Source organism: Polyodon spathula, chromosome 20, assembly GCF_017654505.1.
Source record: "Polyodon spathula isolate WHYD16114869_AA chromosome 20, ASM1765450v1, whole genome shotgun sequence".
Taxonomy (NCBI): domain Eukaryota; kingdom Metazoa; phylum Chordata; class Actinopteri; order Acipenseriformes; family Polyodontidae; genus Polyodon; species Polyodon spathula.
Window position 1 is genome coordinate 24,874,505 of NC_054553.1, and position 27,432 is coordinate 24,901,936.

Below are 27,432 nucleotides of genomic sequence, written 5' to 3' on the forward strand. Positions count from 1 at the left end.
GTATACACACTTTACATGTGGAAAATGATGCGTAGCAGTTGTAGTTTCTGATTAAGTTTAATGTCCGTGGGATGTATGATGAAGCAAGGTCACATTTTCCCAAGCTACCTGGTATTTTGTGACCATTTGGGCAATCGCTGTGCTGACAGAGCTAGTATCTGCATTAGGTATGAAGGTAACATCAGTACATAACAAGCCACGTTTATTTGCCTTGAAATCATAAAAAGAAAAGAAAATTGCAGCTGGGTGGTCGAAAGGCATCGGGTCAATCACACTGGACATTTCCATCAATGCATTCCGTCCCAACTAAAGCATCATCATTTTCTGTTGCTATTAAGATTGTCTGCATTAGGCAGTGTTAAGCTGATGGACAGTACTGTCACATAAAGTCACCAATACATACCCCTTTGCATTAAACCGTGGCAGTCCAGCAAAGCACAGAATGTGCTTGTGAAGTAACAGAGAACCAGTCACGTGCAACATTTGAACATTATTTGCTCTGTCTAAATGTACGTGCTGTATCTTAGGATACAGTGTAGATCTGCTTATTACAATGTCGGAGTCAAAACATTATTCTAATCAAAATATTGTGTATTTTCTAAAATACAGTACTGAGAAAATACTGAATAGTAGACATTGGGTATAAATCAGTAAAAAACGATCCTGTAATTTTTTGGTAATGTGAAATAAATATGCCTAGTTTTGAATGTAAAAAATGTGTTTTAAAATGTACTCAAATAATTTTTTCTTTAGAAATGTCTCCATAAGTGTAATTTAGGGATCTCCTACCTAAAAACTGTATCAGGAATTAGGAGCAGAAAGAATTGGATAAATACCATGTCTGGTTTACATTTTACACCATATTGTTCAAGTGGTCCGTAATGTGAAGAAGGTCGCCATCAGATAGATCTGTTAACACACCAACATTTACCATTAAAAAAAAAAAAAATAATAATTGTGTCTGCAAACATTCTTGGTTATGTAAAGCAATTTAGTATGTGCTGCGGTAATCCTGCGCTTTAAAATCATGGTGTATATACAGTAATCAAAACCAAAACCCAAGATACTGAAACACTGCACCTCATAATAAAAGGTGTTTGTGTTGGCCTGGAGGTTTTAGTGAAATGCATTTTGTTTGGAGAGATAACCGTGATGTTTATCTTATATAAGTTTATACTTCATTACAGTTAATAGTTTATTAATTTATTTTTGGGTTTATAAACATCTTGGATGATTTCTGGTACTTGAGATTACTAAATCTTTCCCCCATAAAAAAAGAAAAAAAAAACTCACTTGTCTAGCTTTCTGTCTGTCTAACTTTACTTTTGTTTTGAAAGTATATAAAACCATCCCAGATTGGTTGTTGGAGCCACCATAGCAGAAGAGTTAAATCCGTGTCCAATAGGAACGTTGTCTTTTGTATTTAACGTCCGTCTTTTGTATTTAACGTTCCAACAGTAAAAGTTTAAACAGAGGGCAGCTATAACTGCCTTGAAAGGCATATTTGGAGTGAATGTGGTCAATATACATTCATCATCTGTTTGGTTTTTTTTAATATCTAAAGTTTGATACGAGTTGTGTTGACAGGCAAATTTACCAGTAGTATACATCACAAACCATTTGTGCTTAAAGATTATCTACCGTGAGTCAATAAAATACAGTATTCAAAATAGAGCTGTTGTACAGTTATTTAAATCAAGGTCTTACTTTCAAACTTTCACCATTGTTCAAAAAAGTTTCCTCAGGTTACGCAGTTGTAGTTTGTCGTACTGCTACAGTACCTGAGTCCCTGGTACATGTTTTAACAAGTCCCTGCCATCTAGACCATCATGAAAATGATCCCCGTTGTGTTGCAAACGTTTAAAACAAAGGTGTTCGGTAAAGTGCCAAAAGTTGTAGATGTTTTGCATATGGCAAATTATTGATTTATTTTGTATTTGCTTACCCTAAGGTTATTATACTTGGAAATTCATCTAAGACCAAGTAAACCCAGATGTACAAATGAGAAAAATAAGCTGTGTTTGGTGGCGCAGTGAGCTAATTCTCAAACCACCTAACTAAAATCCTAGCTTTGCATCCAAGCCAAACTATCAAAAAAGCTGCCTGAGTGTGTTAATTAAATGCATAATTATCTTTAAATGCCATAGCATATTTTTACAATGAGGCCAAAATTAATGAACGGTTACTCGTTAGTTTTAAATATTTTACTAATTTTCAATGACAATAAATTATATTATCATTTGTCTAAAATACAAATGAGCAACAAGTTTGCTGAAGCCCAGCCTTCGTTGCAAGTCTAACAGTCCTGTATTCCTTCCACACAGTGGTCCCTGTAAAGGCTCTGACCTATGACGAGAAGTGGGGTGGTTGCAGTATGGGCTCCAGTGTCTGATACTCTTCATGCTATGTGTGATGGGCCTTTGCTCTTGCCTACGACCCATGAAACTCCAGCCGTTTGTCAGTCCCATTGCCTGGTAAGACCCCTTCTGGAAATCTTTGGATTTTTTAAATTTTATTTTTCAATGTCTTCATGATCTTAATGAATGAAATGAAATGTTTGCCTACTCGACTAGGGATGATTCGATATGACTGTTTCTTCTCATCACGCCTCAGTGGACCCTACCGGCCACATGCCTAGTGAGCTCAGATGGACACCTTCAGGGCTGGCCTTTGTCCTGGTAGCTCGCTGCCATCCGTTCTTGAGTTCCTGAGTGTTAAAGAGGAAATTGTCTTGGTCGTGGGATTGGCGGTCACCCTCTGAACTTTGAGTTCTCCTGAGCTGTGTAGGGAATTGATGCAGTGAGGGATAAAGTAATTGAGGAGGAAATTACTGGTAAAAAAAACTGGGCACTAAAATATATTTAAAAATATTCAGTTACCTGTAATCTTGGGATATTTTGGATGTTGTTGAACATTGGACAGAACCGAAAAAAATATATATTTTTTGCAATAAAACACTTTGTTTTACTTTTTAAATATGAACAAACTATATATACACCATTTAAAAGCCCTGGTTCTTAGCTTTCTAGTGAACAGTTTAGTTTTATTCTGCTCTTGGGTTTACCTACCTTTTTTGTATGATTTGTGCGAGGAGAGAAATTGACTACCCGAACGTCGTGGTAAAACTTTAATCTGTACAGCCCAGTCTGAAGCTCGCAGGCAGATCTGCTCCATATTGTCAGAATCTGCACAAATCACTGGTTTGGGGACATATTGTTTCTAATCTGTAGCACTTAAAGTAGTGTGACTTTTTTGGGGTAACTCTGGACAGAAATAGTTCTGCACGTGTACCAAGGATAACATAAAATTATTATTATCCTTGATAATATATGTACTAACGTTACTATACATCATACTGCTTTACTGCATATCATTTTCACCTGGTCACTGATCATGTGAGGGTGTTAACATTAAATCTTCCGATAAGAATTTCAGACTATGAAGTCCTCATAGCTGAAGGGCATTAGATTGCAGAGACGGTAGAAATGGTTCAAACATATAAAATAAAACTTGGTGCTCGAAGCTACCATAATTGTACGGAAGTTGTCAAAGAGGTGGTGTCCAGTTTGAAGAAAGCCTGTTGATGGACTCAATGTTCAGTGAAATTAAAAAAAAAAAAAAAAAAGAAACAAGGGTGGGGGGTGGAACCCAAATATTGCAGGAAAAAAAAAAAAGTAGTTCAGTAAAGTTCTGCCTTCACAGCAAAGCACAATTTTTTTTTTCTCCACTCCACTATTTTCATTTATTTCTTTTTTAAAAAACTTTCTCAGGTGTCCAAAGTTGAAATGAGGAAGGTTTAAACTGGCTAAGTCACAGTTTTGAAGGGGTGTCCAAAGGCTTCACAAGCCCTGGAACATTGGACACATTTTAATAAGAAAAAGGGGTCTTTAAGTCACGTGTTAGATAAATGTTTCAATTCTATTATATAGCCCCAAGGTATACCTGTACATATATCACAAACTTAGTTCCTAAAAATTATTTAAAAAAATAAATAAATTACTATAAAAAGTGTCAAAACTGCCCAAAATAGCCCCAGATTACGGTATTCATTAAGTATAAATCAATAAATGCACAGGGTTTCAATTAATGAAGTGTCTTTATGAATACAGGCATTAGATCATTTTACCTCAGAAAATAATTTTACCTCATATATGCTGGCAATGAAATACCTGTTTTAAACAAACTACCCACGATTATTCAATCAGGTCCTGAGGTTTCTGACGTAGTCACCTTTAAGCAAAAGCTAATTCTGCATGTTAAAACAAAACTGAAGTTCTTACTTTGCCTTGGCTGTGTTTGGATAGCATTGTAGTGCCTTGCTAATATAAGTAACAAAGCAGGTATTGAAACATTAGTGTGTACGCCAGTGCGCTCACCTCGGGACTCTGTATGGGTGCTGACAGCTTTCTGGAAGCTTCCCTGGGTTTGAGATCACCTTGTTTTGCAGCATGTCTGAAACCTTGGTGTCTAATACCCAAAATGAGAATCTGGGTATGTTTCTCCATTGTTTTCAACAGCGTATCCTGACTCTTGTTTTAAAGAAAAAAAACAAATTATATATTCTATGACGTCCTGTCACAGAGACGGCCGAAGTGGGCGGCGTCAGAACCAGGAAAGGTAATGAAATACACAAAACACAGGACGGATGAAATGAAGTGATGAAGACGCCTGTTGGCGCCGGTTTAATACAAAATAAAAGGTTTACACAAACACGAAAAACACAGGACACGGCACTCTACGCCAAAATAAATAGACAAACGAAAACAGACTAAACTTAACACAACGGTGCACGGACAGACACTGACAAACACGGTGAGCAGATACTTTGTTGTTATTATTATTAGTACTACTTTACTTATTTCGTCCGTCTCCAATCCCGTTCTCTGCTCACCGAACACCCAACCACCAGTATGTGACAACGTGCATCTATATATACTATTGTGCTGGGATTCAATTACCAATTAATTATTCACTTGAATCCCAGCACGTGAATTAATAAAGTGCAATTCCCCATGCTCACATATTACTACATTTTACTTGCACGTGAAGTGCTGTGCAATCCTCGTGCCTAAATACACATATACATTTTTAAACACTCGTGTTACACAGACCCGTTTATATCCCGTGTACCAATGTCTATACACCAACATTTAAACACACCACACGCAACACATAACAGATAATATACACAGGGGCGGGCACTTTGTTACACGTCCAAAAGAGCAAGTATGTCATTTTTTATATTCCCTATTTTTTATGCTATTTGTAGTAGTAGTACTAAGTGCTGTTGCTCAGAGCTGTATTGATGATGATTATTTATTTTTTTGAAATGGAATTGTACAGACATTTCATAGTACCACCCTAGGCCATAGGAAAAAAAAAATCAATAGAAATCGAGCAAGTTAGAACAACTACTTAATGTGCCATTTAAAGCTAATTACTCTTTAAGAATTCAACATTTTATGTATAGATACAAAACAGAGCACTAAACTTATTTGTCACATGCCAAATGCATTATTAAAGGGTCAGGTTGCTATTGAGATGGGATATTGATCTGATTTTCTATTTGATTGTGTTATAGCACAACAGAAACATGTAATTGCTGATGTTGAAATGTGAAGCTGCTCAAACAGCTACAGCAGGTGCATTTTGTCAGGTGTGTTGCGTTCTTTTGGCCATATTTAATTTTTTTTGTATTACTTTGGCATCCTAGTGCACCAGAGCATAACCTGTTTTCACCGTGAAACGTTTACTGCTTCATTCCTGTACTCTGAATAGTTTTGTCATGCTGGTTCAATGAAAACATTTTCCGATTTGACAATTTCTCAAGTATTTACGTTTATAGTCATATCAGAATTTGATTCCCAGAAATATCAAATACGCAATGTTCAAGACGTAACATGCTAGTCTATTTTAAAAGTGTAGTACCCGGTACAGTTTAACATATTTAGAAGGTTCTTAAAAAGATCAGCCCCATAGGCGTGTGTTGTAAAACACAGAATAATTGTTTTTGTAATTAACATACCCATATGATACCCTTCTAATTTTGCAGCTTCTCCTGTGGTTCAATTCATTTGCCCGATGCATTTACCAAGGTGTGCCATGTCTTTTAATTAATGCTGGGACGAACACAGGATTTTCATGTTCGGATATTCGCTCATAATTTATAATATTCGTTCGGATATTTGTTCATTTTCAAAAAGTAATAAAAGCAATTAGACTGCACTTGGATATCCGTTACCCGGATACATGTCCATCACGTTTTACCGCCCTTGTATTAAGACTAGTAAGATATAAACCCAATTATTTGGGTGTAATTTATATTATCTATATATATATGATATATATATATATATATATATATATATATATATATATATATATATATATATATATATATATATATATGTATGTATGTATGTATGTATATATATATATATATATATATATATATATATATATATATATATATATATATATATATATATATATATATATATATATATATGTATGTACAAATGAATGCACTTCCATTCCCATCTCTTCAATGTTACGATTTATCTGAATATCCGTCCCAGCCTGCTTTTTTTTTTTAAATTCTCTCTAATGCCAAATCAGTCTGTTTTTATTGTGCAGTTACACAGCACTTCGTACAGCTTCACCTGACGAAATTGCAGCCAAAACAAAGCGAATGAGACAAGCTAGGGTAATGTAACAGTTAATCATTAAACAGTTTTAGATTGTGTGATGTATTTTTTTTGTTTGTTTTTTTTAATCAGATCTTTTGTGCGTTTTCATTTACAAGTGAACTGTGACATTAGGGCCTTACCGAGCACTATATATTTTGAATACTGAGTTTGGATACGCAGAATGCAGGCAGAGACTGCATAGCAGCAGGGCAGGGGGACGTGGCTCGTGTGTCTGCCTGTGTTTTTGCAGCAAGATGTTGTAGTAACACGTCAAAGTAGACAAATATCACAGGAGTAAAGAATACGTTGTGTAGGTCTTACTACACCAGTGAATTAACTACAAAACAGTGGATGCCAAATAGCAGTTCAAGTTAAATGTTGTTTTGTTTATTCCCGAAATAAACAGTACAGAAAGTTGACACTGCATTTCAGAGGTCACTTTTATGCAGAATTCTGTGTTATATAAGCAGGACATTTTAATAAAACACCCACAAAAAAATAACAGTAGTGCGTTTCTAAAACACAGATGTTAAAGACAACAGATCCCCTTTTTATCCCTGTCGAATAATTCTGTTTATATTACAAAGTAGATTTATGCAACGTGTAAAGATGGTTCTACTGCTCCCTGCATTTTTTTTTTTTTTTTTTTTTTTTTTTAAAGCAGCAGAGGACTCAGTATCCCATGTAGCATTGCACACATCCCTGGTATTAGAACGACTGAGTAATCTGTATCCGAGCCATGAATCTGGACAAGTAAAACGCATGCTCAAAAATCATGGTTTTAAGACCATGGGTGAGGCCTGCAGGGTTTTTATTGAACTGTTCTGACATCGATCCTGCTTTGATGTTATGATGTTGACAGCTGCCCTCAGAGACATTGGTACATGTTCTACAACACTGCTTTTTATGTTGTGAATGGCTGATTTTCAAAAGAAATTGTTTCATGGTAAGCTTATCTTTGTCTATTTGTACTACTATTATTTATACTGTGTACTGTTTTGCATGTTAACTCTGTTAATCTGAAATAGTTACATTGGAAAATAATATAACTATGTTGATGCAATATGCAGTTGTTATGATTGAAAACATAAATTTTGAGATGGTATGCTTTTTACAAATGCATCCCATTAAACAGTGGCCATAAACACATTTTCATAACTTAATAACATGAGGTTTACTTGTGCCTTATTGTAGCTGAAAGAAACCAAACAAAAACTGAAATTGAACTTTAAACACTTCAAATAAAACAAACGTGGAAATGGCGTTGTAAAATGAAAGGGAAAAAGACTTGCTGTTTTGGTTCTCGTTTGCATTCCACATAAGTCGCAACAAAAAATATATGTACAGTCTAAATAAAAATTACTACACAACATTTACAGCAGGTTGGGCACAGTTTAAGCGAGGCATTTCAGAATGACGTGCTTGCCTTTTTTCTGTCATGAGATTCTCATTTGCTCTAAAGCAGCACAATGTTTTTTTGACCCAGATAGCTTTCCATAGAGAACGCTATACTTGCACGCACATAATCTGGTTTGGGTTTGTTTTGTTTTTGCCGTCAAAAACTTGTAAATAGAGGCTCAAGAGCCGCTGTGTTGATCCTGTGTTTTATTTATTTATTTATTTTTTAATATAGATGAATCTAGCATATCACACGGAACAATTTTTTTCATTTGCCATGTTTGAAACTTTAGCGCAACTTTTGGCGGTAATTAAGTGCGAGGTATTTTTGTAATTTCTAGTGAATACGAACATCTAAACTTTGTATCTGAATACACGTCAAAAAATATTTGTCCCAGCACGACTTGTAATATGCTGTCCCATACAGCACCTCTGGGCTTTACCATGGTTTCACTATGCTTTATTACACTTTACTATCCTTTTACTACAGTATAGGAAACTATAAGGATATTTTACCGCTTTGGAATCGTAACTAAACTACTATGCTAAAATGACAGAGTAGGACTGGGTTTACTTTACAAAGTTGTGGCAGCCTGCAGGAAGATTAAATGGTGACTGTTGATTCTTGCCGGGTGTAGGATCTTGCCTCTCGGTGCGCCATGTTAACCATGATGCAGTGCAAGGAGTGTGTGCACTGAGGGAGTTCACGTCAGTTTCATCTCCCCTCAGGTGCTGGGTTATTGTGCTGAGAGAAAGAAAAAAAAAGGTATAGGGCGTGGGTGTTGGGCTAAGCTACGAGTCAGAGATAGCTTGCCCCAGGCCAAGCTTGTTCGGCAGCACAAGCAGCTTCACTGCATGGCTGTGAGCTATGTCTCCTACACAGTGTAAATATTTGAGTTAACTTCCTTGTTCTTTTACAGTGGAATTATAATTGTGCTTTTCTTTAAACCCCTGTACTTTAAAAGACAGAGGGGGAGCAGGACAGGCGGCAGGACAGAAAGACAGAAGGAAGGAAGAAAGAGTTTAAATCCGTGTCTTGTCAGCAGTCCACATTTAGCTGTAAAGACACAAGCTTTCTTCCCCTTGAAACCGCCTTGCTTCTAGTAGGCTGGCAATGGCATTTGGAAACCTCCTGTACATTCCTTCAGTCAATTGACAAGTAATACATGAAAAGATTTGAGGTAATCCCGGAACAGCAGACGACCACAAACATAACATGCACTTTGGTTTTATACACCTTAATGCTATTATAGTTTTGAAAGTCTGTCCACAGAAAAGCAACAATATTATGGGTATGGTGGAAGGTGATACACAAAATAAGTAATTACATACAATGGAAAGGATAGTCCTATTTATTTCTCTTTTAAACTCACTATTTTTTAGTTTTGTTTTTAATTTCAAATAGCCATTGTATAATTGAAAAATGGCAAAGCATGGTAGGTAAACTATGATAAATGAATAGTATAACCATTAAAAAAAAAAACTCTAAAATTTACTGTGCTAAATTTGCTGTGGTAAAGTTCCAGATATTTGGGGAATGTGTATTTTTGTTTCTTTGGGTTGTTTAAACTCAGTAGGCCAATATAATACAAGGGCATTTAATTATAGAAAAAACACTGTGATTTAATTAGTACTTACTATTGTTTATTCAGTAGACCTGCTTCTTAGAAAGTTAAAAAAAAAAATAAAAATCAACCATAAAAAAAATACTGCATATCTATAGCAGGCAAGAACTAAAGTGATGCAATATTTGTGGGCACCCACTACTGTAATAGGTACTTGGGTAATTACTTTTAATCTAGCAAGAGACAGCCTTTTTGCAAGTCTTAACAAGTTGAAGTGTCTTGAAAGGCAACCCGACTTGTTCTCCCCACCCTCTGATAGTTTCTCTCTGGGCGGACAAACCTATTGTCTTGAATTCTGAGAACACTGCAGTTTAAGAAACAAATCAAACGTATCTGTGCTGAAGTTTCGATTGAATTTGGTGCTTGCCAGCTTTCACGCTGGCTCTTGCATTGTTACATCAGATCTTGGCACCTTTCAGTTTAAAGCAGAAGAGGGTTTATTTCTAGCCATCTTGCTTCAGGAGGAAATTAGGGGTAGTACTGTGGTGAGAACTGGAAATTATGTAGCAAATTTGCTAAATCCGATTTAAAACCAAAACCACTTCTTCAAACCATCATTGAAAAATAATCTCACCTCCTGCAGAGGCCTTTGAATCCGCAGTGTAGTGAGTTTGGTGGCATTTGACTGCTAGAGAGAAGCCCAGCACTGGATGAGGGATGGATGGTTCAGGATAACAGTGAGGGCTTTTAGGGCAAGCTCTTTTTGCACCTGTTCTGTGTCAGTGACATTCTCCTACATTTTTCCTGAGCACCAGATATGTCCCCTTCAAACCCACATGAGTCATCTAAGAATGTTTTTTTGTTTTTTTTATCATGGTTGTCACGTATTTCATGATTTTCCATAAAATGTACTCACTGCCATATAATATGTTATTCTCTGTGAAAATTCCCATTTTGGAATGTAAATGTTTTTTTTTTTTATCCCTTAAAAATAAATACAGAAAATGTTTGCTTTTTGACGTACTGCCTTTGGGAACCTGGCAGTTTGATTCTGGTAACTGACTGAACACGCTGCATAGAGCTGCACAATATTATATTTTCTTCTTCAAAATGACACTTTAATGTAGGATAATGTCGTTCAAATCATTTTTTGTTTTAGAGAAATGGGGGAAATTAGGTCATAACAGCGCCTAATAAACTGCAAGATGATTGAATATTAAACGTGTCTAAAGTAACAATGTTCTCAGAATGGAAGCGTGGAACTTCTATTTACTGAGCCTTGTCTTCAGAGGGTCTTATAGCCCTGAAGGCTGTAGAGATCCTCACTTGTGGTCTAGGTGATGTATCTCACCCCTGATTTTCACCTCCCAAGTGTGAATGTGGTTATTTTACTTTGTGGGTAAGCCTTATTGATTTATTGTTTACATGCAAAGCCGATATGACTAATTTCTTAAAATGGTGATGCAGACAGCCACCTCACCCTGCTTTTGTGTGAGGAACACACAAGGCTGTCGCCCAGCAAAATGTTTATTGTTTTCTGTGGCCAGCCCGTTTACATCACTGTTTTCAAAACAATACAGCTATGGCCAAAGGTTTTGTATCACTATATGGAACTAATTTAGCTTCATAGTCAAATGAAACTTGCTGAATAATGTTATGTTAACATAGTTTCTTGGATTACATGATGTTAAATAAAATATCAAAATTATGTTCATATAGTATTTTTTTTTATTATGTCTCAGTCCTAAAGGTATAGGTAATACCAAACTTTTGGCCATAACTTTATAGATCCAGTCAGATGTACGGTATATGTTCAGTTGGCAGGTGCTTCCAGGAGTAAACAAAATATTTATACTACCAGCTCAAAAGGATACAAATATAATAATAAATAATTCCACACCACATCTGTCAGAAGCCCTGAACATGTTGTGAAAGTTCAGTCCTTTTATTAACACCTGTATCTTTTTATTTGGTTCTCTGGAAGGCTCATCTTTAAGTAACAGGTATTTCCTCTGTGGCTGATTATTTAGAAAACTACAGGTGGTTGTTTTCGTACAGTAAAAAGAGTTATAACACATTCAGATTAACTTAGTAAAGTTTGAAAAACTGAACATTGAAAATGTCATTTTTTAAAAAATATATGTATTATTCCTTGACTCATTTTATTATGTTTCCAATCATTCTGAGTGTTTTTTTGTGCAGTTTTTCAAGCTATTAATTTTATTCATTCAAAGTGATAGATGGTGCTCTCTTATAAAGACAGTTTGACTAATCTTGTACCATATACCATATACTGTATACCTATTGCAGGCAAGCAGAATGGGTGAGAAGTGCCTGAACTCAGTCAAAGCACCTTACACAGACTTGTATAAAAAAATATTAATTGAACTAAGAACAAATCTGAAGGATTTAAACGTCACGCAAATGTAACAAGGCAGCAGAAAAAAATGTGATGGCACTAAATGTTATTACAGACTTATAGACTCCTGATACATACGTCTAAATAAATGAGCAACAGGCTGGGCCGCCCTGGTGTTTACTACAGGGCACCCTTTGAGACTCGAAAGCTGAAATGTGATACAATCTCCTGAGCCCTGTCATCCTTCCCATGTAAGCACTGCTGCTCCAAGTGAAAGCATTGTGGTTTTGCACACTCCCATGACAATTAAAGCAGGTGGATGGAGACCACAGGCTTCAGAACTGAATTTGCCCAAAGCTTCCTGCTAAGTTGCTGATCTTTGCTAGAATGGTCGCAGTGAACTATGTTGTGCAATGCTATAACATGTTGGAGAGAGAGAGAGAAAATATATTGTTTTTTTTTTTAATGATCTAAGTGGTGAGTCTAAATACTGTGAGAAATGAAAATATATTTTTATTTACCAAGATAATCTTTTTAAACTCACCAATCTGGTTTCCTTTAGTTGATCTGAATCTAAAATTGCCTAATGAAGTAAGCAATACCGAACATTGCGTTACAGAAGCAATAACACAAAATTTGGTGTTAGTTACTTCTGTAGGCCAAGAAACCAGACTGGTAATTCACACTTCAGTATGAATTGCCTAGGATTGGATTACTGAAGCTATGTTTGGTAATGGGCCAAACAAAAGCCTGACTAAATCCTTAAAAGAAGAATGGAATGTATATTCTCCTCAAAAGGCACCTGGGGTCTTGCATTATGTTATATTATGCCGCACAAATCTATAAAAACGGCTTTTGTTTTTGGGTGGTAAGTGGGGACCTTTCTTTACTGAATTTAAGACATCTCAAATACCAGTAAACTCAGTGGCAAATAGCGATCGTACCAGATTTTAATTAGGTTGTCCTAGTGTTGAAATGGTCAATTGCAAGGGTTGGGAACATCTTCCATCCGCAACCCTGATCAGACTCAGGATTGAAGGTGCTTGAATCGTTTCTTTACATTTTAAATCGTATGGCGTTTTTTATTCAGTTTACATTACTTCAGACATATGGCTGGTTTTGCAAGCCTAGAATAGCTCCAATCTTGGCCTACCTAATGTTTTAGGTAAATTAATCTGAGATTAGTATTAATCAGGGTTTATAAAAAAAAAAAAAACAGCCATCAATGTTCAGTTCAGGGAACATCAAGCTTAGTAAATACAAGTCTAATGGCTGGTTTCACAATTCCTGAATAGCATTAGTCTTTAACTACAGTACATTAACTAAGGTAACATGGGGTCTGTGAAACCAACCAGCAAATTCTAATTTGTTTTGTTTAACATTGTTTTGGTTGTCAGTTTTCTCAAAGCAAAATCAACTAGTATTTTTTTTCAAAAGTTGCTTTTAGTATTGACCTTTTAGATTAATAATGGTATTTAATTTAAATTTACATTACTAAATACCAAATGACCACAATGTCAAACCACTGAATGATTTAAATTCTGTGTTGGGTTTTATACCAGACTTATCGTGCTGTTTTTAAACTTTCACCTGTGCACACTAACCTCGTTGATGCCAGGCTAATGGGGTGTTTCATTACCCCAGCATGATAAGACAGACTCCTTGCCACCAGTTCTCCTGCTCCCTGGTTCTCAGAGACAGCGCCAGCGTATCTGAATCCAGACTTCCCCTGGCCCTGATTTATTGTTGTTCCTAACAGCTGTTGTTCTCTCTTTTCAGTGTCCTGGTGGTAGCTGCTGTGTCTAACCGGGATGCCAATTGCAGGAGAGCTGCTTCTGTAAGTGCTTTCTTTAAAATCATTTTCCCTATTAAGATCTATAGTATTCATTGAACAAACACTACTTAAAATGTATGCAGAGGCAAAAGTGACAATTTTTGTAATTGTTCCTGTAACGTAATTGAAAATGACTCTCTCAAGGGGGAAATCAAGGGAAAACAATGCATAAATGACATCTCAATTAGACAATATGCACTGTACAGTGTGTCTGTGCTTGGTTTATATCATTTTTTCTTTGCTTGTGGGAGCTTTCTAAGGTATAATATAGTACTAAATATCAATAACTTCCAGTTAATTCAAAGTGTACCTAATATGCATTTACATTTTGAACGAATATTTGAACTTGTGTTCTAGTATTAATAGCAGTTGAGAAATCAGATAACCGTTAATCCATTCTAATATTGTTCTGTTGATTTGGGGTCCTGACAGGTGGTTTTTCTACATGGATGCTTTTTGACTGTATTAAAGAGTGGTGAAAATAAATAAGCAACAGACGGGCTACAGTTAGTCAACTGACAGTCCAGTACAACATTGGTGCCGAAAGACCCATAAAAGAATGCACAACTCGTCGTACCTTGACACGAATCGGGTATGGCAGCCAATGACCTAACAGAGTTCCACTTCTTTCAGCAAAACACAAGAAACGGCGGTTGCAGTGGGCTAAGGAATGAAAACACTGGACACTGGAGGATTAGAAAAACATCATCTGGTCTGATGAATCCTGGTTCCTGCTGTTTCATGCCAATGGGAGGATTAGGGTGTGGAGAAAACCACATGAGTACATGTGTCCATCATGTCGTGTGTCAACATTGCGGGCTGGTGGTGTTGGTGTGATGGTGTGGGGTGTGTTTTCATGGCACGCATTGGGCCCCTTGATAAAAGTGGAGCAACGTTTGAATGCCACAGGATATCTGAACATCTTTGCCAATCAGGTGCATCCCTTCGTGGCAGCAGTGTATCCATCTGCTAATGGATTTTTTTCAGCAGAATAATGCCCCATGCCACAAGGCTAGGATTGTCCAGGAATGGCTCAACGAACATGACAGTGAATTCAGCTTACTGCAGTGGCCTGCCCAGTCACCAGATCTCAATCCAATTGAACATCTGTGGGATGAGATGGAACAAGCTGTTCGGAGTAGAGATCCACTACCAGCCAACTTGACACAACTGTGGGAAGCATTGGAATCGACATGGGCCAGCATCCCTGTGGAACGCTTTTGACACCTTGTAGCGTCTATGCCCTCACGAATTGAGGCTGTTCTGAGGGCAAAAGGGGGTGCAACTCAATATTAGGAAGGTGTTCCTAATGTTTTGTATACTCAGTGTATATGGCTAAGGTATTAAGATCCGCTACACTATAGACCCCAATGTGTCTACGCAAGACAAACAATTGAGCAGCGGCACCTTTGGCTTTCACCACACACGATAGGATTTAGTGGGTGAATTGCAGTAGTTTCGATGGTCAAAGTGTTTGACCCTTTGATCAAACCTATCTCGTGCCAGCAGGGGTCTCTTTGTGATCATAGCCCCGGGCTGGGAACGAGTCCAGTTTTATTGAGGTCCAGCCCTGATTACAGTCACTACAAATGGGGCTACACTAATGAATAGGGCTGGAGGTAGATCACAACCCCTCCTAATGTACACCTATCTACACACCATGGAAATCATTTTGGGGGATAATGGCCCATGTTTCTTTGAAGCAGGGAATTCAATTTATATTTGAAGCACAGTGGTTTCAAAAAGGTTTGTCCTTTCATTATGCGTTTGGTGAGGTTACGGTCTATTATCTTTTACCTTTTGTATTTAATTTTAGTGGGGGTGGAACTTGTGAAGACATTGAGAAAGGCATCTAGTGGAAACGTTTGTCACAAAGACTTGTACATGTACGTTACCATGCAGTTACTTAAGATCCTCTGAGGGGCAATCAGTGACATGCTAAAACTAAAATTTGCAGTTCTCAATATCACATGACATATATCTGGTGCCCAGTTTTTATTTATTTATGTATTTGTTTATTTGTGGTTATCCATTGCCTGTGCTGGTTATGCTTTTACAAAATACATACAAATATCAAATGAACAAAGTGGAGAATAAACACAGAATGGAATACTTTTAAATTATAGAAACAGTACATTCTTTTAAAAATACTTACAGTGCCTATAGTAAGTATTCACAACCCCCTTGGATGTTTTCACAGTTTGTTGTGTTACAACCTGAAATCTTGATGCATTTAAATGGGATTGTTGTCCCTTTTGATTTATACAACCTACTCAAGAGGCAAAAGCATTTTTATTGTGAAACAACAGTTAATGAAAAATAAATAAAAAACCTGAAATGACTTGGTTAGACAAGTATTCACCCCCCTGAGTCAATACTTCGTATAACCACCTTTGGCAGCAATTACAGCTGTTAGTCTTTTGGGGTAAGTCTGTACCAGGTTTGCACATCTGGATTGTGCAATATTCGTCCATTCTTCTTGGCAAAATGTTTCAAGCTCTGTCAAGTTAGATGGGGATCATTGGTGGACAGCAATCTTCAAGTCTTGCCACAGATTCTCAATCAGATTCAAGTCCAGGCTTTGACTGGGCAACTCTAGGACATTCACTTTCTTGTTTTTAAGCCACTCCAGTGTCGCTTTGGCTGTGTGCTTGGGGTCATTGTCCTGCTGAAAGGTGAATCTTTGTCCCAGTCTTAGGTCTTTTGCAGACTGAAGCAAGTTTTCCTCAAGGATTTGCCTGTATTTAGCTCCATCCATTTTGGCCTCTACCCTGACAAGCTTCCCAGTCCCTGCTGATGAAAAGCATCCCCAAAGCACATTATGGTGGCAGCGTCATGCAAATAAGGATGATGTTACCTGGGTGATGTGCTGTGTTCGGTTTGCACCAGACATAACACTTTGCATTTAGGCCAAATAGTTCAATTTTTGATTCATCGGACCACAGAATCTTTTGCCACATCTTTTCTGAGTTTCCAACATGCCCTATTGTTGTTACAAGTTTAAACAGTTACATGACATCATTTGTTTTTGCATTTTGACTTCCTTCAACCAAACTAGACTGTCCAGCCTTTACCTCTAAATTGAGTCCTGCCTGTATTGTGGAGCTCAACCAAGGAGAACCATTTGTAGGACAGCCCTATTTATCTAAAGTCATGCTTTATTTTACAAGTAAATAGCCATTTGTATGTAATATTGTACTCCTGTGAGACAGCAGAGCTACACAATACACAGTTATACTTTATGTAGATATACAGGACCCATTTTACTCCAAAGGATTTGATAGTTGTGTGAATCATTATTTTGTAAGACAGACTTCCAGTAACAGTCTTTAGGCTTTGGATTTTGTTTTACGTTAAATTTTGTTTTCTTTGTCTGAAACAGCAGGTGAAAACCTGTCCTGTGACGAGTAAAAAAAACAAATAAAAACAGCGACAAAAATAAATGAATAAATAAAAAAAAAAAAAAACAGGTCCAATCCTTTAATCCTACAGATCTGGCATCTTTTCACATTTGAATTGCAGTAAGTTCTGCACACAAGCAACTGGAGGCTTATTGTATAGAGGAAAACAGACTGAATTACAGTGACTTTGCTGCCTTTTAATGTGGGTACATTATATGTGGGTAGCAGCAAAGTAACACAATTTGTGTACTTAACTAGAGCCTTTATTTTAATGTAATTGAAACTGTGTATTGTAACCTGTCATTTCAGGTTATTATACAGCCAGTACACGCTCAAAACCTGTCTAATGTACATACTGGTCCAACTTAAACTTAGAGGATCCTTTTTTAATCAAATTAAACCTGCATTTTTATTGTTATTTGTTGTCTGTCTAAAGAATTGAGATCTGGGATAAAGGGCAATTAAATATGTCATGGAGGTTGTTTCACCTTGGGTCTACTGTACTATAAGGTATATCTGCATGAACTTGACTTACGTATTCTTGTTTTTTTTCCATGTGTGTGAAATTATAATAATAATTTGAACAATATTGCACAAGTAGGCCTACGTTGGATTCAATACACATGGAACAAAATAAGAATTTGGCAACAACAGACAAATTAATTTCTGAAAATATCCGATATCAGATCTATTAAAGGTGAAACAACTTTTGGCCATCGCTTTATAGACACAATTGCCATTTTATAAACTCTTGCCCTTTTTTAAATAGAACAGGATAAAAGCAGCCATAAAACAGATGACCTCATATACTGATGCAGTTTTTTTTTTCTAACCTAATTCATTCATTTTCTGTCTCTTATTTCAGGCTGCCTTCCAGGAGAATGTTGGGAGACAGGTGAGTAAACAATTAGCTGTCATTTCAGTCGCCTGTGCAACTACTCCACACAGGTGCATGTGCCACTTTCTTTACCGATCACTGTAGCACCTGCCTTGCAGTCACCTGCACGGTCAAGAGACTGACAGGGATACCTTGTATAGGCTGCTGTCGAATGTTTAGTCACTGTGGTTCCACTAAACATTAACACTGTTGTACAGTCTCTGAACGCACTAATTCTTGTGACATTTGAACATTATTTAGCATAAGTTACAGTGAGTATCAGATTATGGGGATATACTATTATTTTACATGTATCTTGAATGCCACGTATCCAATTGTCATTAAACGATTAATTGCCGTATCTTGTTCTATACTATTCTGTTATTCTGTACAGGCTATTGGTATACATCAAGGTCTTCAACTTCATAATCATGCTCTGATTTTGAATGTACAAAATCAGGAGGTGTATGTTAATGACATACGTGTTTGACAAATCACGTTTTTTCAGGGCTCTGTAGGAGTCTTTGTGTTCTAGTAAGAGAATAATTAAGTATTTGTCCCAGTGACAGTTTTCTAGAGTGGCCCATACTCTCCGCTCATCTCCCAGGTGTTTGAAGGCTACGCTTGGTAGGCTGTGATTTGGCTGTTTGATGGAAAGCCGTTGGCACCTTGAGCCTACTGTCTCAGCCAATTCATGTCATCTCATGCAGCAGACAGCCACATTCGTCAGGCTTTGCTCAAACATGCCCGTCAGGGAAAGGCTATAGTGAAACTAAGCTGGGTTTAGCAAGAAACAGATCACAAAATACATTGTTGCATTACAAAAGAAAACAAAATTTGCTCATTTGTCACATGTGCATTCATCATAAGCTGCTGTAAGAGACATATTATATGGGTTAAAGTGCAAGTCCCAAACATTAAGAAATTGACATATTACTGGATCACCTGAGCTGGAAAGACCCTACTTCAAATTACACAGATTTCCTGTCCATCTTGAACTTTGTGAAAACACACTGCCACTTTTTTATCACCTGTCTACTCGATTTTTGATTTGACACTGCCCTGAATTAGGTTAAGGTGGGTGCAGATAGCAAGTACAGTCAGGTAGGTAGGCTGTGCCAAGACATCAGTCATCAGAGTGTATTGGCAAAGGCAAAAGAAAGGGGAAGTTGTCGCCAAGAGAGACAGCTGTGGTGGCAAACAGAAGGAAAAGACAGTTAGATAGGCTTAGAAACCTTAACGGCTGAATGTATTAACATCAATCGAGACAACTTCCAGCTCTGTGTGTCTTAGCCATATTGTGCCAAGGCTGTGATCGGGGGAATAAAGGCCTAATAAAGTTGGCAGGCAGTCTATATTCAATGTATATTCCTGGTAATACAGTTTGTCTGAGTTTTAGCTATTTGGGGTGTATTATTGACACCTTTCAGAGGTCAAAGTCCTCAGCAATTCACCGGTCATGTTTGACACTGTAGTCAAACTAGCAGCCACTGTTGCTTCTTAGTGTTTTGATGTTTTACAGCTACGCGGGTTGAACAGAGATCATTTCATAAAAGCAAAGCGAGTTGCGCAATGAATGGCCATCTGTATGAAACTATTATTCACTCTGCTCCATGTACTGCCTGTTGTGTGCAACCGTAATGCCACTAACCTCCTTGCAGTACAGGACTCATCGGGTGTATTATGGGAAGGTTTGTGCCTTTGCTGCCAGCTTATGTTATCCTGGAATCTTGTTAAAACAAGACTGTTTGTCAGTGACCTGAGAGACTCTATACTCCTTAGGGCATTTTCCAATAAACCTGAGAACAATCGTTTTTGATCTCTTTAGGCCATCTATGCAGCTATCAAAACTGGCATAAGATGGGTAAACACAGGGTTGACTAACTACTGCACAGCAGTCTTGTGGCCTTGGTAAACTGTGCGCGTCTGACTGAACTAGCTTTTACCATGCGTTATCCAGCTATACATACATGTCAAATATTTTATCTTGCATCTAGGATGGCTCAAATCAGATAAAACTTTTTTAGAAGGGACAATTTCTTCCCCCTAAAATGCTACTAAAATGAATATAAAATAAAATCATGTTAGATCTTTTGTAGTGCAGAGAAAGCAGTTCTGAAACCCCTGCTCCTTCTGTGTTTGGGTACTGGTACTGAAGCTTCTTTAGGTTAAATGCTGTTATTTCAACAGGGTACATTCCCACATGGCATCGAAATTCTCACCACAGCGGACTACTTCACTGCTGGAAACCGGACAAACTTAAACATAAGGTAGGACTGCTGTAATATTGAAGGGTTTTAGTGTCACATAGTGGTTCAGAGGTTTTATACTGGGAACCACAAGATGGTGTTAGAAATTAATGAACAGACTTGCTATAAACTGCCACAGGTTTGCATAACTCAGTTCACTGGCTTTGAACCATGACCTACAGAAACGTGAAGAGCATAATACCTTGCTACCAAATTGCAAATCCCTTTAATTAATTTTTATAAGGGAGTATAAAAATATGTTCTAGTGGTGTACACTGAAAGCTATGCACTTTCCTTATTATGAGCCCCCAAGGTATGCTCTTGTTTTAAAGGTGGCATTAAAACAATGTTGCCTTGCTTTAATGAAACACAGCCTCTTGGGATTATGACAGTCTTTTGTACCGATACAATCGCGCTTCCTTGTTTTCGTGAGTAATTTGAGATAGTATAAGAAATGGAAAAAAAATGTTTGCCAGAGGTGGTTCTTTAAAATGTAACAACAAGCAGACATTTGAACAAAAAAGAGCCGTACACAAAGGAAAATGATCAGCAGGTACACATGCTGCAGACCCAACCCCACACACACTGGAGGGGGATAGGGTCATGGAGTTTGGGTAGGAATGAATAGCTTAAAGTACCCAACGTTTACGGGTGTGCGCCTGTGCATAATTCTAATATTAGCCCGTAAACTGTGTGTGATATGTTAGTAAAACCATCTTTAAAAAAGACCACCTCACAATTAAGGCAACTTTATGACACTAGATTTCAATATTAAGGCTGCCCCTGTATTTAATATTGAAGCCAACATTTAAGCCTCTTTAAAAAAAAACTCTTAAGACCAACATGCTACAAACAATAAAACAAATGTAAATGCAACTCATTTGCACATTTGATAAACTAAATCAAAAACTAAAACGGTACAGTTTGCATAAAACTAAAATAAAATATCATTAGAGTGGTTTAACTAATTGAGAAACTGACCATTTCCTGTAAATGTGTAGGATATACCAACGCTTTTTTAAATAATCCTGTGGTATTCATTTTTTACAGGAAGTTTTATATACCTTCAGTAGTAAGGCCACATTTTCTTTGACTCTTAACTGGCCTTAATAGCACAGTTCACTGTACAGATATAGGGTTTTCTGCAGGTTGGTGTCCTCTATGTGAAATGTCTTGCCCTTTTACAATTTGATTATGAAATCAGCCATTGGTGCAGCATTGTTGGCAAGGAGGATAAGAGCCAAAAGAGAAATGCTCAGATACTCACTCCCATTCCCATTATGTTTATGTAATAATTGCTGGTTCTCAAAATGTGTAGCAACGAGCCTTATAAACATTCTCTTAAACAGTGCCTCACTAAAACCATTGGTAACGCCAATACAAGAAGTTAAATGCCTTAACCCTTTCAGCCCTATCTTAGCACCCTATGTTAACATATGTTGTCAGAAATAACATTGGACCCTCACAGGACTTCTAGGTTCCAGTCTGAGGTAGTGATAAATATATGTCCAATTTTATTTTATTTTTCCTTTTCTTATATATAGTCTATAATGGAGTTTAATCTACAGTTCAACAAAAAAATTCAGGACTGAAAGGGTTAAAAATGTCCCTAACATGACTAAAGCGTACGGTTTGCTATTCTTGAAACTGTTCTAGACGTTTGGCCACAATACAGCAGTTTCAAATATTATTCCTCATTTAATCGAACAGACTAAATGAGTTAAAACTTTTGGGAATATGGCCTATTGTTGCTTACATACTAATATGTATTTAAAAATGTCACACCACAAAACCGTTTCCTTTTAGCAGCTCAATTGCTTTCCTAAATGTATGGGCATGTCGTTTTGCTATATGTGGTGCTTTAAGCCAACAGGCCTTGCAACATAAAATCTGGAGTAAAGCTGCAGGAGTGAGCATGTCGTAATGTGTGTAGAGGTATCTCTCAACAGAATAGCTGCCAGCCCCAGAGGATTTCATTTCAAGCTAAACAATGTGCAGCGTATGCAAATTTTATGCAAATCTGGTTACTAGTGTGAAACAAGTCCAGTTTTCTATGAAGTTAACGGTTTCTATGCAAATATAGTTGGCTAATTTTACCATGCTAAATGAGATTTAGCAGGAGCAATTCAGAGGTTGATTGACATTGGCAATGCATGTAAATTAGAAATTATAACTTTTTGTGTGAGAACAACTGCCTGTGTTTAACACATACTGTTTTCATTGATAGATTGGGGAATGGTCACTGTGCGGCAGATTCATTATTTGTACTCAGATTTCTGGAATTACAATTCTAAAACAATAAGAAATAACTGCTAACAAGGCCCTAAGTTATGTCTGAGTTGTTTATTTCTGGTTTGACAACTTTATCAGGTGACCATTGCACATTGGGATCTGTTTAGCGCAATACTGTGCTCTAGATTATTGACCACATATTAGTGACTGGGTGCTGGTTAGTATTTAAGTTGAACTGTAAAATGCAAATATGCTATTTTCTTCCACAGTGTGTATATTGCCAGTTTCCCAGAGTACACCAAGCCTATGATAGACCATCTAGTAAACATGAAGATAAACCACTGGGATGGGTAAGACATAAATTGTATGTTCAATTTGTTGTATAGAAGTATTTAAAGTTTATATATTATATATATATATATATATATATATATATATATATATATATATATATATATATATATATATATATATATATATGTGTGTGTGTGTATGTGTGTGTATGTGTATATATATATATATATATATATATATATATATATATATATATATATATATATATATATATATATATATATATATATATATACACACACACCAATATAAATGATGATATCACATCCCGGCTGTTCACTCAGTACAAGACACTGCAATGAATGTGTTTTCTGTGGACGCAGTATAATGTCCGATTGTATGCTTTTCAGTGTGATTCGAAAACAGACTGCCAAAGCTCAGCACAATCTGACACCCAAGGCCCCCGATACATGGCTGAGACTGGGAAGCCCTCTTATAAACCGTGACAAGCACAAGCTTTTCCTCATGCAGCTTTAAAAACGTAACATAAACAAAGTCTTGTTGGGTGTAATGGTTTGCTATTTTGTGTTAAAGCAGGTGGTGTTAATTACAGATTGGATATCTTTAGCGTTTTAAGAAATGCCATTTTAAGAAACGTGATAGCTGAGTAACTTGACTGCAAATAATGTCTTTTTCCTTGTTTGCTGTTGCAATTTTGCCAAAGCTGTTGCCACTGGCAGTGGGTGTGGACTTGCATACCCGCCATGGGGCCATCTTAGTGTGCGCTGAAATTACACACGCACTTTACAAACTGGCACTGGAGACAAATAGGTATGTACTGGGGTCATTCAGAGTTGCATGTGATTGTGACACTGCAGCATGGCGGCTACCGAGGTCGATCAGTAATCTTATGCGTTGGATTCGTTGTGGGGGGTCTTCATTCTGCGCCCAACTATATCCACTCCATGAGTGGGAGCTCCATCTTCTAAGAGGGGTTTGACTGCTGGCTGGCAAACTCGGGCTGAAATCATTTCAAAGCTGCAGTGCATTACAATGCCTCTGCATAGTGTGTATATGTGTGTATCATCCATACTTAACAGCAAACTAGCTTGCAGTACATATTCACCAGATTCATAATCATAATAAAAAAGATTCTATTAATGATACATATTGTTAGCTATAGTGACTGTAAACACAATTTTACTAAAGTTCATTACAGTGTTGAGTAAGAAACAGATTAATCATAAATCAGTACTGTGTTTAGTGTATAGTATGTGGCATACCAGAGTCCTTGTTCTATTTTTTTTTAATCATTCTGTGGAAGGGTGTGGGTATTCACTTACACGGGAGGCAGAAGGGTGTATTTGGAAGCACCGCTCAGGTATCTGGTTTTATTTTCTGAGCAATGCTTTATTTTAACGGCTTTACCAATCCAGGTACAGGGTCCAGTGCACATGCAAGTGCCGGAATGATAATAATAACAAAAAGGGAAAATAAAACTACAAAACAAAAGTGCTGCACTTGGCAGTGTCACCCCAGCCGTCGCTATCCGCACAGCCCAGGTCTCCGTTCTACAATATGGTGTTCCCTCCACCTACACACGCTAGGGGTCTGCCCGCTCTTTCTCTTTTTAAACTGTTACTGGTTCTCAGGTTCGTTTATTTGTTTTTTTTTGTTTCGACGGCCATGCTTGGTCTGGCAGCCCAGCTTCCTCTAGCTGGCTCCTTTTGTCTTAAAGGGGGCAGCCAGAGGGAACACAGAGCGTAAACTTTATAGGGCCAGCAATCCCCCAAGACCCGCATGTCAGCCACTCGGAGAGAGGGAGAGCCACACACCCTCTCTCCCACCTCTCCGTGTCACTGTCATGACCGACAGGCGAATATTGCAAGGCTGCTGCCCTCTTCCTGCAGCACTATGAATGCTCCCGGAGAGTCAGTGTAGGTCTCCCCTGATACACATGCCTTTGCTGTCATTTAGAATAATTTCTCTTCAATGAATTTCTTCTATTTCTGTTCAAGTTTCTTGTATTTCGAAATTCAACACTATTGAGTGTTTTAATAGTTACGGATAATGGAATCATTCATGCGGTTTCTTTTTTATTTTTAAGTGTATTAAGTATTGGGTTGTTTTAAAGGTGCTACTGTTATGTGGATAATAATGAAATGCTTTGTCTTAATTTCACAGGCCTGTAACCGATTTTCTGAAAGCGGTCTTAATAGAAGGACTCAAAGACATTCACGAGAAGGTCTGTGGAACTAGCCATTTGGATTAGTCTTTTGCCAGCCCTCAAGTTACATTCAGCATATTTTAACACAAACATGTTTCTTCCTTTACAGCTCTTTAGTAAGCACTAGTACAGGCAAGATTGGTACCCGTATTTAAAACACAATTAAACAAAATAAAAAATACAAATGTGAAGGTTTTGGAATGCTGAAATCCCTGTACTTCTGACATGTATTTTCCAAACCCTACGAGTTAAAGAAAAAAAGATAATAATATACTTTTTTGAAGTTGTTTAGACAATCCTTGTGTATGCAATTACAACATTTCTATATTGAATAACAGAACCACTATCAGCCTTCCTTCTGTGGTCAGATCTTCTTGATTGATCTTGCTGCTGCATGATGTTCACGTCAGCTTACCTGTCATCAGCAAATTGCTTTTGTTGCGTGCCCTCAATCCATGTGCTAAAGCCATAAGGCCCAGGTTGTGTCCTGACAGCTGATGACATTTGTTGAGGGATTAGTGCCTGGAGGGGATCCAGAAGCTGTCTACCCTCAAGGTGCCACCACAGTATACAGTGCAATGATAACATCCCTGTCTCTGCTTGCGTGTTCTACCAGCCTGTATTCAATAAACAACAAAGGCACAGAACAGCTTCCACGACTTGGTGGGTGGTTGTCTGACTCACTTTAATACCAACTTGTGGTGTGACTGAAACGTCTTTTAATAATGAACTAAAAACAAAAAAAGCACCAAGCTTTCAACTTTGGCCTTGTCTTTGGAGGCTTTTTGGTCTTTCAAATGTTTACTTGAGCGCTGTTTTGTTTTACATTTTGTTGAGTTTGTCACCACTGGAACAGATGGAAATTAATTTAGTGGTGGGAAGAAAACAACATAACAGAAAAGTTTACTTCAATGAACCCAACCTTTTTTGGCAGTTTACACAACAACAAATTGTCACTGAATTGCCTTATATAAAATTCAAAGTAATATTGCTGCCAACCATGCCACAAGAGAGGGTTTTAAACAGGAGCATTATTGCTTCGAATGATTTGAGCTGTGACACAATTTTTAATTGAAGATCACAGTACCTTCTGATAGACTTTTAATGGTTAACAGCTGTCTTGGGGTCTGTACCCATACAGAATATGTTTTTAAAAGAAAGACAGATATTTTATATTCTCAAATTGACACATAACTCGACACAAAAGGTTACGATATTTGGCAGTAGTTCTTTCCTATTTTTCAATACAGTCCACAAGAATTGTTAAAACAGCATTTACTTTGGACGCTGTCATTTTGAATTTGTTTGAAACAGATGGTAACTTTGCATGCAAATTTGCAAAGTGTAGAAAACAAACATTGTGGAGAATTTATATCCAGAAATTCTGATCTGGTTAAATTGCGGGAAAGTATTGTCTAGTGTTAACCAGGTTGTACAGCTGCAGTAGTTGTTGTCTCTCACTAGTTGTCAGCACCAAACACCATGGCGCTCTCTCTAAAGCACACAGGACTGTTTCTTGGCTTGGGTGTGCACATGCTCCTTCCTCTTAATACCTGTTTAAATAAATGGACATGTTGTTTTCATAAACACTAAGAGTCAAAGGCTGTAGGCAAACAAGTTTCACAATTGAGATTGTTTTGGAGATTATTTGAATGCTGTAACCATCATTCCAGACAGTGTCTGTATCTTTCTGGCACCACACATGGATTCAGATTTATTATAGTGGCCATCCATCCACCACACTCCAAGATTATCAAAATTAAACATGTAACAGTGCCTGTAAGTCTCTCTAGTGTTTTTTTTTTTTTTTTTTTTTTTTTTTTTTTGTGTAAGAATTTCAAACACCAAGACCACTTAGGTCAGTTGAAAATCCCTCTGTAAAGCAATTGCAATTTTTGCAATAGTGGTATTATTTTTGTCATTCCTTTTTAAAGAGGATTTGGTGGTGAACCGAGGAGACCAGCATGTAAGGTTTTAGTCCAAAATAAATTCTTATTGACACACAAGGGGTTGGGTTTATTTTATTTTGGGTGGTAGTCATGGGGGAACCACACACAATCCTGTTCATTCTTTCAAACTTTAAAATTGTATTATTGCTATCTAAGTCCTATAATTTTCTGTTTGCTGTGCTAATTGATCATGCTTTGTAGGTTTCAACTTGCTTTGTTTTGTTGTATTTTTATTGTGTCAGTGATTGCATTTTGCTTGAGGTCGGTGGAGCTTGCCCACAAAAAAAAAAAAGTATGCATTTGGGTATGCAATAGGATGACAGCAAGGGCAGCTGGTGTTACAACAGTTGAAATATGT

At 37.3% G+C, this 27,432-nt stretch overlaps 1 protein-coding gene across 3 annotated transcripts in view; it reads left to right on the plus strand.

Annotated features, from left to right (window-relative positions):
- The window catches only part of LOC121295677 (tubulin-specific chaperone D-like), a 98,827-nt gene that overhangs the window by 45,648 nt on the left and 25,747 nt on the right, over positions 1–27,432 (plus strand). For all 3 annotated transcript variants that reach the window (XM_041220636.1, XM_041220637.1, XM_041220638.1), the window contains 5 exons: positions 2,325–2,474; positions 13,791–13,848; positions 18,112–18,141; positions 20,314–20,393; positions 22,874–22,954. In XM_041220636.1, coding sequence (XP_041076570.1) covers positions 2,401–2,474; positions 13,791–13,848; positions 18,112–18,141; positions 20,314–20,393; positions 22,874–22,954 — 323 coding nt within the window. In that variant the 5' untranslated portion in view covers positions 2,325–2,400. The remainder of the gene's footprint in view (positions 1–2,324; positions 2,475–13,790; positions 13,849–18,111; positions 18,142–20,313; positions 20,394–22,873; positions 22,955–27,432) is intronic.